The following is a 15,553-nucleotide window of genomic DNA, read 5'->3' on the forward strand; positions in this document are numbered from 1 at the left end:
ATTTTTATTAATTTCAGACTTGAGCATCCACATTGACAGTTTTCCCTTGCAATTTAAAATTTTATTTGCAGCACATGTTTAAAGATAATTTTTCTCCTTTGATTAATTATGATTCATGTACATATTCTTTTGAAATTTCTCATTTTATATGTGCTATTATAGCCTATGTGGTCTGCCTTATGGAGTTTCTTTTTTATCAAGTTTCTTGCTAAAGAAAAGTAGCAGCCATTTTTTCTTGTTGCTTTTGAAATCTCATAAACACAATTACATAAGATTTAACACTTGTAAGGAACTTTTATTAGTGATTTAAAAATATTATGAACTCTATATAAATTTACAGTGGTAATGGTTAAAATATTAATTTTAGTAATGTGTATATGAACAAATGTGATTTGTTTTCCATAGGGGAAAAATTCACAATGTAGAATATTTTTTCTTTGATATTGAGATTAATTTGTGATTTCATTGGTATAAGTATTTCTACCAGCACAAATATTACCGCCTCTGTAACTTCCAAATATTGTAGTTCTCGTCTGTCTCTGTTTAAAGGTCCTGTAAAAGGATATTTTAACAAATGCAGTGAAGCCCTTTCTTTTGGTCTTTTAATATCTTGAGATGTCAATGTATCACACATAAAGTAAGCATTTTTTTTTGAAATTTTATGTAGCATACTCTTGAAAATCCAGCGTTGTTCCTAAAAACAAAACAAAACAAATTCTAACATCTGCTTCATTGGAATTTTGTAAAATACTTTCTTTTCTGCAAGAAGTACAAGTGTTATCTTCATTTTATATATAAGGAAACTGAGACACAGTGATGTAAATGATTTACGCAGTGTCACACAGCTGCTAAGTAGAAGAGCTGAGGCCCAAACTCAAGTCTTATAAATTCAAGACCAGTATTCATTCATTTTTTCTTTCCCTTCCCTTCCCTTCCTCCTTCCCTTCCCTTCCCTTCCTCCTTCCCTTCCCTTCCTCCTTCCCTTCCCTTCCTCCTTCCATTCCTCCTTCCCTTCCCTTCCTCCTTCCCTTCCCTTCCTCTTTCCCTTCCCTTCCTCCTTCCCTTCCCCCTTCCTCCTTCCCTTCTTCTTTCCTCCTTCCCTTCCTCCTTCCTCCTTCCCTTCCCTTCCTCCTTCCCTTCTCTTCTTCCTTTCCCTTCCCTTCCTCCTTCCCTTCCCTTCCCTTCCTCCTTCCCTCCCTCCTTCTTCCTTCCTTTCCTCTAGCTTGACATTTTTTAAAAATTCAATTTTATTTTATTTTCAGTTCTGAATTCTCTCCCTCAAAACCTGTTACAAATATAGTATAGTCACACAAAACAAATCCCTGCGTAGAGTGTTCTTTTTACTAATCTCTACTGCCTCTCATTATTCTCTTTCTTTTATAATCTCAGATCTATTAGGAGGGCATCATTATCTTTGTAAATGCATTAAATGATTAGGATTTTAACTTGTCTCAATTCTCATAGGTCAAGTTGTTTTGGTTTTTACACAGTTCTATTTACAGCCAAACAGTAGACCCTTGAACAGTGCAGACGTATGTCACTAACTCAAAATCGGTAGTGTTGTGCCTTTATTTCGCACTTTTATCTCAATAGCTATCCCTTTTTGTGAATTTCGGTAAATGCAGAGCCAACCAAAGAAGAGCTTCCAGATCCAATACATAAGTTGATTGTTTTGACTGAAAGAATGGCAAATTTTAAATTTGTCATAGAATAGATTGTTCCTTTTTAGGTGGTTTTTCTGTTTCTTTGTGTTGTTTTATTCTATTAATAATGAGTAGCCCTGAAAGACATTCATTACAACTGGGATATGTAGAACTTCAAGGAAAACATTTCAGATTTATCAGCTTCTATACCCATGACTTCTTTTCCTCAGAATCAGTGCGTAAATTGTTGTTTCCTGATATAATAAAATAGGAAACATACTTCTCCTGTGTTCACTGGTTTCATGTTTTATCCCACTGATATGTGGACTAGTTCCCAAGTACAAGTAGGGGCTTTGTGAATTACAGAATTGTATGGAAATTCAGATACTCAGTACTACTATGTGTGAGAATCACATTTGATTGCCCCAATGAAATGCTGAAAAAAGTAAAACTGAAGTTGATATAACATGTACAAAAAGATTCTTTAATATCCAGGAGCTGTTAATATTACTGCATTGTCCAAGGCCAACCCCATATCATCTTATACCAATGGGCCATGATGAAATATTTTATGCCACTTTATGTTTTACCCTGACAACTTTTCCTGCCATACCTGAATCTAATGAATAATCGTTGGGTAATAAACTTTCCAGCTGTCCTGTCAGAACTTTGGCCAGTATTTCATAATCATGGTTTGTGAGACTCAGGCCTATAATTAGCACATAACCAAAGATCTTTTCCCTTTTTTGAAATGATAGGTCTTACTATTCTGTGTACTAGGAGAGGGTGTGGAAGCCTGAAGGACTAAATAAAAGGTTTATGGGTTTTTATGTCTTCACCAGGACTATATTAGGATTAATAATGTCCTAGATATCCTATCCATTTCATCATGGAAGGCCTTGCTTTTCCTGAATTACATTTAGATTTACACACTTAATGACTTCTCATATCTCCCTTCCAGAGTACATCTCCGTTGTGTCAGATATCAATTTAACTGTTTGATAACCTGTACACTTCATTTATTTACATGGGGTGCAGACCATTCCTTTTGCCCATTCCACATTACTATAGTATTGCTTATGATACTTACTCAACTCATTTTAAAATATTATTCCATTGTCTTTGCCAATACCATATAATTTCATATTTACCTGGTAAGGTATTTTTATGCTTTCTGTTTTCCCCAGACATATTTTCTTCCCCTACCTGAATCTGATTAATAATCTTAGGACAGTTAACTTTGTAGCAGTCTAAACAGAACATTAAGTACTTCTATTTGCTAAGCTCTAGGGACATAAATAGGACATAATCCCTTCCGCTCAGGGTGCTTATAGTCCATGAGGTGAGATAAGACATGTACATCAATGACTAAGTCAGAATAGATTATAATATCTCAAAAAGAGGTACACAGTACTGTGAGTTTGGATGAGGCAAAATGTCTCCTTAGAGTTATTAAGGAAATACTAGCATTATAGCTGGGCCTGGAGGAATAAGTAGGATTTCAGTAGGCAGAGATTTGGGCAGGATTAAGGGGGTAGAGAATGTAGTCTAGTCATAGGGACCTTGTGAGGAAATAACATGGGAACAAACAGGTTAACTTTGTCAGGATCATAGACTATACATCAAGGGGAATATGTAACACGAGGCTGCAAAGATAGGTTTGTGGACAGATTGTGGAGGGCTTTGGAGTGGAGGCTAAAGGGTTGGGACTTCAGTGGTCAGTGGGGGGCCCATTCCAATACTGCTGATAATATAATCATTGCTACAGTAGGATGGTTACTCTGCAGAGTTTGTATGATGAGATGCTGAAGATAGGGAAACCATATATGATGAAAGAGAAAAAAATTACCCCACTGTTCTAAAGATTAATGACATTTCCCTGAATGGCCTTTTCTCGTGGATATAAAATATAGGGTTAAGAGGGGAAAGAAGGGAGAGAGGCCAAGGAGACTTGGTCCACATAGAATTGGAGTTAATGAGGCATGGAGGAATTGGGGTAATTTTACATTAATAGATTCTGTGACTGTATATTGCGTTGTTCAGTCCATCAGTGTCACAGACTTCACACTCCTTTTCACTCTGCTCCCTGATTGTTTTATTAGATATGATTTTAAAGGAAAAAACAACTTTTAAAAAGTTGGAAGTAAGTTCTTTTGGGGCTAAATAACATTTCCCATTTTGGATTAAATGAAGAAAATCATTTAATTCTCTTCCTCTTAGAGATCTTTTTTCTATTTTCAGATGGAATTTTTTTCTGCTATAATTCCTTAGGCAGGTTGTTATCAGACACAGATGTGATTCATTTAATGCCCAGAATAGCTGTGAGGCTCCACATTTGCTACTTTGGTGGTTACCTTAATTCTAGACCATAGAGAATATAAATAGTCTGTGTAATAGATGAATTTTTTCATTTCACTGTATAAGAACTAATTTACTAATTTTTAAGTAGGTGTTTTGCATTTAGTCCTAGTTCTAGGTTCAGGCCGTCACTTCTCACTCTGAAATGTTAGTAAACTAGGCAGCTTGAAAACAGTCTAAACGAACAGCTGGGCTCCATTGATGGTGAGAAGAGTTTAATTATTGAGATGAGGTCTACAGATGTCTGGAGGAATTGCCACATATAACTGCATTTTAGCCCATGTACCTCCAAAATCATTATTTGTCTCTCATTAGTTGAAGTTAAACACAGAAAGAAGGCCCTAAGCAAAATTGCAAAGACTTCAGTTTTTATATCATCTTCTTTATGTGTCTTCCCTGCCTCTTGAGAGTGATATCTTTCCTCAGAAGTTGGGAGGTAGCTTTAAGAAGAGGAAGAAGACTAGGGTTTTTTACTTACCAAACAAGCATTGTTCCACATAGCAATTTTGCGGGTTAACTGTGTTGTTTGTTCATGTATACATATATACATATATAATAGTAATTAAGAAAATCAGCAAAATGGAGCTGTGGGAATAAAATTAAAGATAAGATCCAGTAGTGAAAACCCTGGGTTTGAAAGCCTATGCAAAAATGCCCAGAGTTTAGGCAACAAACAAGAGAAATTAGAGATCCTAATTTCAAAAAAGAAAATTTGACCACATAGGTGTCATTGAGTTTTGATGAGATGAAGCCCATGACTAGACTATGACTTTGGACTGGTATACCTCATTTAAAAGAAACAGAAATGGTAATAAATCAATTAATTAATTTTAAAAGGGGTTGGGTGGGGAGCATTGCAGCATTGTATATTAAAAAATATATATTCCTGAGAGCATATCCAGGACCCAAAAGGTGGAAGAATGGTGGAGAGCATTTGGATGAAGGTTAGTAGAGGGGAAAAACAAGATATTTTGTTATTAGAGCCTACTACACTACCTCCCAAGTAGAAAGAGGAGATAGGTGAGGAGTTTGGGCAGCAAATCACAGGTGTGGCACAGAAGGATGATAGAGGAGTGATTGTGAATTTCAGTTATCCAGAAATCTGCTGTCTGCCAAAAGTAAAGCAGTTATAATTTTTTGACTAGCCTCAATAATAAGGGCATCCTTCAAAGATGAAGGAGGGAAGTTCTAGTCTTGTTCTGATTTTCACTAACAAAGGGGAACTGAGTGCTAGGGTAGAAACGAAGGTAATTCTAGAGGGAAGTGACTTTCTCCTAGAGTTTTGTGATAGAGAATCAGAGCAGATCCAGTCTGACAAGCACCCTAATATGAGACCAGATTTCATAGGGTTCCAGTGAAATAGGGAGAATTGCAGGGATAGATAGTCTGCCTGAGTTCAACTCAGAGATATAGGAGATACTCAAGAATCAAATTCAAGTGAGGAGGAAATAATGGGATTTGACCAAAGGAAATGTACAGAAGATGAAAGCAAGTCATATAACAGAGGATGAATTTAGGAGCATGATAAGGTCCTATAAAAATAGTGTCAGAAATGCCAAAGCTCAGAATGATCTGAGGCTGATGAGAGAAGCTAAGGACATCAAAGGAATTTTTTACAAGCTATATTGGAGGTCAGGTAGGTGGCACAGTGGATAGAGCACTGGCTCTAGAGTCAGGAGCACCTGAGTTCAAGTCTGGCCTCACACACTTACTAGTAGTGTGACCCTGGGCAAATCACTTAACCTCAGTTGCCTAAAAAAAAAAAAGCTATATTGGGAGAAAAATGATGATCCAAAACAAATAGGATCTCTGCTTGGCGTGGTGGGTCAATGATAACTGGCAAGAAAGAAAGAGCTGCCCAATTTTAATTTCATATCTCTCTACCAGCAAAAATTATCTTAGTACTGGAAATGGCAGAACAAAAATAACCAAGAAAGAAATTGATACCCAAAATGAGTAAGGCGATTGTGAGTCTTGATGAATTCAAGCCACCTGACTCAGGTCCTGAAAGAACCAGCAAATGGGATTACATAGCCACTATCAGTAATGTTGAAAGACCTTAGAAAACAGGAAAAGTATCAACTGAAGAAGGGCAATTGTCCTTTTAAAAAACAGAATCTACAAACTATGTGCCAATGAATTTGGCCTTTATTCTTAGGAAAATTTTAGAATACATTACTAAAAAGGTGGTTGGTGAACCTCTAGAAAGAGAAGTGGTGATTACAGAGGCAATATTGCTTCATCAAGAACAGGTCTTGACAGACTAAACTCATTCCTTTTTTGACAAGATTACTGAACTAATAGATAAGAAACATGCTATAGATACTGTTTACCTAGATTTTAGCAAAGTTTTTAATAAAGTATAACATTATTGTGAAGAAGAGAGAATGGATTTGATGCTAGTGCAATTAGATGGATTCAGAGCTGGTTGGATGACTGGACTGGGAGATTTGTCATTAATGGTTCAATGTCAGTGTGGCAGGAGGTCTATGGTGGAATACCTTAGGGAACTGTGCTCAGCCGAGTACTATTTAACATTTTTATTAATAACTTTGATAAGGGCATAGATGGGATGCTCATCATATTTTGAAGATGACACAGACTTGGGAAGGATAACTAACACACTAGATGTTAGAATCCATCAAGAACTAAAAAGTTCTTGATAAGCTGACATTGGTCTGAATTCAGTAAGTTGAGATTCAATTGGGAGTCAATTGTGGGCTTCTTTAATCAACTAGTCAGCAAGCTTTTAAGTCCTTACTATGTGTCAGACTCTGTGCTAGGAGCTAGGGATACAGGAAACAAAAAATGAAACAGTCCTTGCCTTCAGTTTAGAAATGAGTGACAAAGCACATGCAAAATAGATACAAGGTAAGCTGGTGGAAGAACTAGCAGTTGGGGAGACCAGCAAAGACCTCTTATAGAAAGTGGCACTTGAGCTTCGTTTTGAGGAGTGCAGAGATGCCAAGGAATGACAGTAAGGAGAGAATATGATAGGCAGTGTAGAGGCCTGGAGTTTGGAGATAGAGTATTTTATGAGGAACCACAAGGCTAGTTGGGCTCCAGGGTTGGGGAACTTGTAGCCTCTAGGCCACATGTGGCCCTCTAGGTCCTCAAGTGCAGCCCTTTGATTGAATCCAGACTTCATAGAACAAATCCCCTCAATAAAAGCATTTGTTACTCCAAAATACTCATGATGTTATACCCTGGAAAGACTTATATGAACTGATGCTGAGTGAGGGGAGCAGAACCAGGAGATCATTAGACTCATGATGGAAAAAGCTATGCACATCCAGAGAAGAATTATGGAGTCTGAATGCGGGTTGGGGCAAACTATTTGCTCTCTCTCTTTTTTTTCCTTCTTTTTTGGTTTCGTTTCTCCTTTCTCATGATTCGTTCCATTGGTTATAATTCTTCTTTACAACTGGATTATTATGTAAATAAGTTCAGTGTGAAGGTATATGTAGAACCTATATCAGATTACGTGCCGTCTATAGGGGAGAGCGGGGAGGAGAGGGAGGGAGAGAAAATTTGGAACTCAAAAACTTGTGGAACTGAGTATTGTAAGCTAAAAATAAAAAAATAAATAAAAAAAAGGCTAATGATGGAAAATGCTATCCACATCCAGAGAAAGAATTATGGAGTCTGAATGCAGCTCAGAGTATACTATTTACTCTCTTTTTTTTGTTTTGTTTTTTCTTTCTTGTGGTTTCTCCCATTAATTCTTCTTTACAACATGACTAATGTGAAAATGTTTAATAAGAATGTACATGTAGGCCTTTATCAGATTGCACACCGTCTGGGGAAGCGAGGAGGAGAGGGAGAAAATTTAAAATTCAAAAGCTTATGGAAGTGAATGTTGAAAACTAAAATTAATTTTAAAAAATTTTTAAAAAGGATTTGTTCGATGAAACTTGGACTCAGTCAAAAGGCTGTACCCAAGGACCTAGAAGGCCACATGTGGCCTCAAGGCCGCAAGTTCCCCACCCCTGGTAGATCATAGAGTATAGGATGGAAAGTAATGTGTAATGAGCCAGGAAAGCTGGTTGGGACAAGGTTGTGAAGAGCTTTAAATATCAAACCAAAGGTGTTTATATTGGTTCCTAGAGGTAATAAGGAGCCACTGGAGTTTTTGAGTATAGGATGTGACATGTTCAGACATGTGCTTTGGGAAAATCACAAGAAGACTTTAAAATAGAGTGTTTCCCATCACTGGTAGGGGTAAGGATTTTGATCTGAAAGCCCTGGAAAACTGTCCCAAATAATCTGTTAGTTTGAAGATATAGATTTTATATCCCTACGCAGGATGATGAAAACAAAACATATTTAAAACCAGATGGGATTTGGTTTATAGTATGGGCTAGCAGCTGGAAAGTGTCAGGAAATGGAGTTTCAACATAGTAATGTCTAAGATATAATATTTTGAAGGGTTCTTGGGCTTCCTCTCTTCAGTATGTATAGAAAGGTGGTGATGGTGTTTAGATGTATGCTATACAGACTTAGACGATATTACACAGGCATTGATTTCTTTTTTAGTAACACTTGTGAAGTGGATACAAGTGGGATTATTTCTTTGTGATTTTAATAGTGCCACCTGCCTATTAGCAAGTTTCTAAACTTACTGATTTTCACTGTGAAGTTGGGTAGATTGGGAGATGACAATATCTATCTAGAGGCTAATTCACCACTTGTGTCACTGAGTTCATTTTTTTTAAAGGGCACAGCAAATTTGTCACGCTTTACAGCTGCTTTGCTCTTGTGAAGAGTTAATGCAGCAAACCTAAAATATTTTGGAATTTAGAGGCAGGCTGCTGGTTGTGCTTTTTTATCCCCACCCTTGTTTCTGCCTTATTTTCCTCTCTGTAGGAAAGGAAAATGCTTTTGTTTGAATGCTTTAAAATTTTGTAACTCCTGGTAGTTATTTTGCTGATGATCTCCAACTCCAGCTTGTTGCGGCTGCTAGAACTGAGTATTTACTGGCTAGTTTGTGGTTCTATTGCACTGCCACATTATAATGCTCAAAGGAAAGCTGGTTTGGGTTTAAAAGACCAAAGCTAATTTTATGCCAAAATGGAATTTAACTTGGGTAGCTAATGGAAGCCATGAATGGATTTGCATGTTTTGTAAGATTAACTAGATCAGTATAAAGAAAAAAATACTTTATTAACCAAATTTGGAAATTTAGCAGATTACAATATGCGGACTGATTGCAGAACCTATTTTTAACACTAAAGTGCTCTCCTTGAGATGGCCTCTTTCATCTTAATGTGAAAACTTAGTACTGACTGTTCAAGCACCCACATCACCCTATCTACCAAGGGTGTGTTCCCTAACCTTGGATTAAAATGTGTCTTAGCCTCTCACTTGGTATATCACTATAAATCTGCTGTTCAGAATGCAACAGTCCCTACCCACCCATGCACATACCCACAATCCCTAATCCACAGAAGCAACCTCTGAAGGAAGGAGATGCAAGGAAATATTTGTTGACTGATTGAGTGCACCTTTTTCTCAGGATTTATAGCTTGCCTGTCTTACAGTGGCTCCTTTAGCTTTCTAGGAGGCACGTGTACTGTTGTTAAGTATGGCCGGGCATGCATGTTTGACAAGTTAGCAGTGTGGCAGCTCTACTTGCTCCTAGCCATGCCGTCTCAGGGTTTGTTTGGGTTGGCTGATGTCCAATACCCTGCTATAAGATACATTTCCTTGACAGTACAAAGTGTGGAACCACATTAGCTGCAGAGTTTAGAAAGGTTAGCTGCACACATACAATAAACATTAACAAACGAAACGGCCCACCCACCTTTGACCTTCAGTTCTGTCTTGTCGTTCCATGTTTTGGAACCACTATAGTATTTGATTAATAACCTCTTTAGAGTAATTGAGTCTTAAGTGTCCTTTCCCTCAGTCAGACCACTCACACTCCCTGTTGGCTACTTTGCTTACTTATTATAGCAGTGGTCAGGGTACTGGAGAGGCTGTTTATTTCAAGTAGCCTTCATTTGCCTTCTCCTTCTCCAGTGCCAAAAGGACTGTGAACTGTATCTACCCCCACCCTACCCACCCCAGTATGTCTATGTGCCACCTAGTTTGCCCAATGGGTTTGGAAGGAAGCGTATGTGAATAGGGATGGAGGAATACTCACCAAGGTTGGACTTTTCCAGGAGGCAGTCATGAATGTGTGGTTGGCCTGTGTGGACATGCTGCCTCTGGAAGTTGCCTGTTGGCCTGGTTTCTTGGGATTTGTCTACCCTGATTGGTGGCCCAATTCTGTAACTCCCTCATTCGAACTCATATTTGAGAATCAGCAGGTCTTGAATCTGTTTGTCCAGGCTTCAGTGTACTGAGCAAGAGATTTCTTCATCCATGAATCAGGTGGTTGGACAGAATTATCTTTAAGGTACTTTTGAGTGCTAACATTCTATAATTCCATTAAATTAAATCAACTGCTGTTTCAGAGCCAATTTGGAGGGTTGGCAATGATCGTTTCATTTCTTTTTTTTTTTTGGCAGGGGTTTCTGAAGATCCTTATTGGCCCCTCTTTCCTGTCCTGTGTTATTTTTGTATTTCATCTCTCTGTGTGTCATGCACTTCTCTTTCCCTAGCACCAGAGTAAAAATGAGTGAGAGAAATGTGAGAGAAAAATCAAGAAATTATTTTTACCATCCCTCACAAGGACATAATGAAATCTTCACTTAGAACATTGTCGAAGGACATAGAAAACTATTTGAGCAATCTATGTGGACATTTTGCTACGTGTATGTTGGTGGCTCTTCTAGCTTTATCATCTAACTGCATGTGGGCATTGGGAAGTTCCTAGTGATCTAGTGTGTTATAAGACCACAAAGAGAAAGGTCAGGAATAATCTTACTCTGTCAGAGAGGGTCAGATATTGGTCCAATATTGGAAGAAGATGCTGGAAAAGACAGCTGTAAACAGATTTTGGGAGAATGAATTCCATTCCAAGTTCCATTCCAAAACTCCAGTGAGTTTTATTTTTACTACTGTAACTCTGAAGGGTAGATCCCTAACTTTACTTTTTTTTCATGTTTCTCTGTATAAAGGTACCTTCTCTAGCCTCAGTTCCACATATTGTCTGCTGTGTCAGAGAAGATTTTGCAGTCCTGGAAAAGTAGGGGTGATAGGGGGAAAAGGGCCACTAATTTTTTTGAGGTATTGGTGCTTTCTCCCCTGTTGACTTTATCTTCTTTTCTCTGCTCCCCTTCTCTGTACCTTCCCTTCTACTACTGTGTATCCCTTCAGAAACCAAAAATGCAGGTTGTAGTTCTGTCTGAGCACTTTAGGGAACGGATTAGGAAGAGACAACAAAAACTTTAGGGTCCATTGGATCCAAAAAATCATGTGAGTTTTCCTCACTGGCAGTAAAATCACATGATCATATGACCCACTCATATTTTTTAAATGCATTAAGACTTTTAATTCCATTATGCACATTTTTTTCTGTTTTTGTATTTTTTTCTAAATCTCAGAGGTAAATGAGATATAGGTGAATGACTACAAATGGACAATATTGTTCCCAAACACATTACAAAATTCTGATCTCTATGATCAAAACAATAAATAAATGAAAGAGCAGGCCTCAATCTGTCATCCAGAGGGACATATTGTGTGTGTAGAAGCATGAAACATTGAGATCCCAGTCTGCTTCAGTGGTGAGCCTAACTCACTTATGTGGGCCCAGCATTTCAAGATGCCAACAACACAAGCCAACAGAGCTGGGAAAGGCTAGCTTTGTGGTTTCAAGGCTGTCAGGAAAGGGGGAAAAATGTCAAAAAGGGAACATCTTTTTGATTTTTAAAGGGTGTCATACAGACACCAAGTGATGAACTAAGAACTAAACATTATGAATATAACTGTGGTTCAGAAGAGAATGACCTGAAAATTTATCAGTAACAGTGATGAGGAGGAAAAAAGAGACATGTGTTTCACTTAATAAACTAGTGGTCAGCTGAAATTCTAACTAATATATTAAAATATATTAACAAGAAGCAGAGCAAGTTATCTAATGTTCCAATCCTCTTTCAGAGTGTGGTACGCTGCCTGTGGCATCCGAAGTTAAACCAGATCATGGTTGGAACTGGAAATGGATTGGCTAAAGTGTATTATGATCCCAACAAGAGTCAGAGGTATTTTATAAGTATAACTTATTGAAGATGAAATAGCAACAACAGGGGGTGGAGGAGGGGAGGGAGATGGGTTTTTCTTCTTTTACGTTGTTTCTTTTCTCTTTTATGGAGATCTGCCCTTTGGGAAAATGCAGCTGGTTTGAGTAAGGCCTCCTAGGACTAAAATGTTGAGCCTATAGTGCTGGGCTTCAGAGACAGTTTTGGTATCCTCGTTGATCCATACAGAATTCACAGTGTTTGAGAGTTTCCAGGGGATTTGTAATTCCTTAACTGGAATGTTGAGTGCAAGGGGAAAAAATCCTATCTGCTTTCCCATACCCACTCTGATCCACAGTGTGCATTAGGAGGGATGCATGCACAAATTTGGGAAATAGAAATGGATAGCTTGTTCTTTCTATAGGTTGCTAGTTCAGATGTTTGGTAAGATTGTTCTCTGCCAGCAGATGGAGACAGCACAATTTTATTTATTTTTATACACATACACATATTTATTCATTCATTCATTTAAGCATCGGGCTCCGAACATGGGTATTCCAAAGATACACTTCTCTAAAAGCATAATATCTTAATTTGATCCTTCAGCTATTTCCATTTTCTTTACATATGTCATTGCACCAAGATTTGAAGTTTTTTGTTCTTTTCCAAAAGGTTTTCTTTTATGGAGAGAACTCTGATTTTTAATTGTGGGGAAATTTACTTGCCATTCATTGTTGGGGCAATTTATCAGTAAATTCCTCTCATTTTCAAAACAAGCTTCTCATTAAGGCTATTTTGACTGGTTTGTCTTTGTTCCTTTAAAGGATAGAAAGACTTAGTTATAATCTTGACCAGATAGTGAATATTCATTTTCCATGATTTGGTGCAGTGTATCAAAGCTGCCAGTCCTCTTTTCCTACAGAGTGCTATATCTCTGCCATTTCTAGAAAAACAGGTCTACTATGCTACATGAAACTAATTGTCATTTTGTTGTTATCAAGGAAACTGAAAGCAAGGGATATGACTGAGATAGAAGCCCATTTCTTTTGAGAAGTTTATTAACCCTGATGTAACACTCATTCAGCAAATTCCAAATCTATTTTTTTTTAAAAAATATTTTTCCTTGCTGATATTAAAATAGACATCCAAGCATTCTTGCAAGAACACTTGAAGAAGTGTGGGGTTCCTTGCACAGAGCCAGCCAGTTCAGCTCAGTCTTGGGCAGCAGCAGCCCCTTAGCTCTTTCCAACATTGCCCGTCATACTGAATTCCAGAGAGTTATGTGGATTCTGTTTGAGATGTGGACAGATGCCCTTCAGAATGTAGACCACCCAGGCTGCTTTCTTCTGTATCCTAGGCTAGAATTTGAACTCTATGTTCTTTGAGGGTAAAAAGGACAGATACCTAACTGTCTCTACAAGGCTGTCTTTATGTTTTTCTTTAAAAAATAACTACAAAGTTTTTGAAAAATAGTATCTAAATTCTGTCCACTTGCCACATTGTCTTGCTAATCCCATCATATGTCAAGGGCCACTGAGTGGTAGGTTTGTTTTGTAAGTGGAATTCCATTATCTTGGAAGTTGTATCTATTTCCCTTAGCTTGCCGAGTTCTGGACTTTGGCAAGATGGCACGTACAAAGTGAACTTCCGAGCAGAAATGTCTGTTTATTTCAACGCGTGCTTTGTTTCTAGGACCAAAGAAAATGGCTTTTTCTTTCTTTTGTTTTTCCTCTCAGGGGAGCAAAATTATGTGTAGTTAAAAACAAACGGAAGACTAGACAAGCTGAGACTTTAACCCAGGACTACATCATAACTCGTAAGTGATTGGAATGATTTTTAAAAGTTACGTCTCTCGTCTGCTTTCATGTGGTGTTGATTTCATGGATTTTGAGGAGGAAAAAGCCTTCAGTTCAGACGTATATTGAAAAATTATCTCATTCAAATGGAAGGTACTACCAGTCATGCAGTAGCTTACTTACTTAACTCATGTGACTCACCAGAGACAGACAGGGCTGTTGGATTCTTCATGTCACTATTACAACCCAGAAGGGAAAATCCTGGTTGGTGTAACCCGACATCATCAGGGTTGTGAGCCTCTGAAGGACCCACAACCTAGCCTAAGATCATGGGATAGGGATCCAGATCTCTGTGTGTGAAGTTAAATTATGTGCAACAAGATACAAAATCTCAATAAAAGCTAATCGTCTTCTCCAAGATTTATCAGGTGTCATTCTGACAGGGAATGTAATCTAACTGACCTGACCAAACTTGCTTTTTACAGACATGCTGATTATTTCCCATTAATGGATGCCCTTCCAAGTGACTAAAACAACTTTTGAGAAAGAAAACCGAGTGCCTTTTGAAAAGGCTAAGCAAGCCCTGCAGTGCCTACTAGCCTGGCCAGTGCCCTTATGTCCTGCCCAGGGGGCAGTGTATGGCCAGTGGTTCTGCCTGGCGGATCAAACATAAAACCAACCTCCTTAGAACCTGGGATCATTAAAGATATCCCATGACATTTTTTGCAAGAGTAGAAGTGTTAAACTCGGTGTCATGACCAAATTCCAGCTCATGTAATTACATGCGGCTTGCTTAAATTCCCCCCTACCCCCACCCCACCCTTAAAGTCGTTTGAAGTAGAAAAGCTATTTTTCACTTGCCCTCCTAAAAATACTGTTGTGCACAGAGGCTGTTCTCTGCTGCCCCACCCCCTCCCAGGGTAGCTGCATTTCACTGGTGAGTGATGTGGTCTTGGTTCCTGGGGATGAAAAAGTACTTCCAGATTTTTTGCTGCGAACAACTATATAAATTTTAGGCATTTATATTTATTATAAAAAATATCCCTACGCCCCTGACCCCCTGGAAGAAAAAAGTTTTCTTCTTGAAAGAAGTCAGTTTTGATGTGAGTTTTAAAAGGAATTATGCTGACTGTTTTGCTCCAATGACAAGTATTTAACACTCCCCTGCACTTACCCCAACCCCAAAATAAAACTGTTACCTGACCCTCAGTATGTAGAGAAGTGTTACTTCGATTTTTTTTTTTATTTTGTGGAGTCATTTTCATATACAGGCCTACAGCCCAAGTCACCACTAAATTGCCCAAACCAAAAGTTCAGGCACCCCACTACATTCAGGGCAACCTTTATCCTAGTTTTGTTGGCATACAGTGTTTCTTTCTTCCGGCCTCCTACTGTTGCTCAGTGTTGTCACACTCCTCCTTGGACCTGGTCAAAGTTCAGTGATGTGTGAAGTGATTTCAGTGCTATGAAACATCTGGGGAAATCTGTGGATTGGAAGGCATGCTATATACAATATAACTGTTAGTGTTATTCATCTTTGATTTGTGATGGATAATCTTAGGAAGTCCCACGGAAACTGAGTTTTAGCTGCTCACCAAGTTTTATTAGCTTACAAACGGTTTGGGAAGTGTAT

General features: G+C 38.2%; 1 protein-coding gene across 1 annotated transcript in view; it reads left to right on the forward strand.

The window, feature by feature from the left end:
• The window catches only part of WDR70 (WD repeat domain 70), a 320,082-nt gene that overhangs the window by 282,305 nt on the left and 22,224 nt on the right, over positions 1 to 15,553 (forward strand). Inside the window, exons 14-15 of the mRNA XM_036736844.1 lie at positions 12,048 to 12,148; positions 13,861 to 13,940. Coding sequence (XP_036592739.1) covers positions 12,048 to 12,148; positions 13,861 to 13,940 — 181 coding nt within the window. The remainder of the gene's footprint in view (positions 1 to 12,047; positions 12,149 to 13,860; positions 13,941 to 15,553) is intronic.

This window comes from Trichosurus vulpecula, chromosome 1 (genome assembly GCF_011100635.1).
Source record: "Trichosurus vulpecula isolate mTriVul1 chromosome 1, mTriVul1.pri, whole genome shotgun sequence".
Taxonomy (NCBI): Eukaryota; Metazoa; Chordata; class Mammalia; order Diprotodontia; family Phalangeridae; genus Trichosurus; species Trichosurus vulpecula.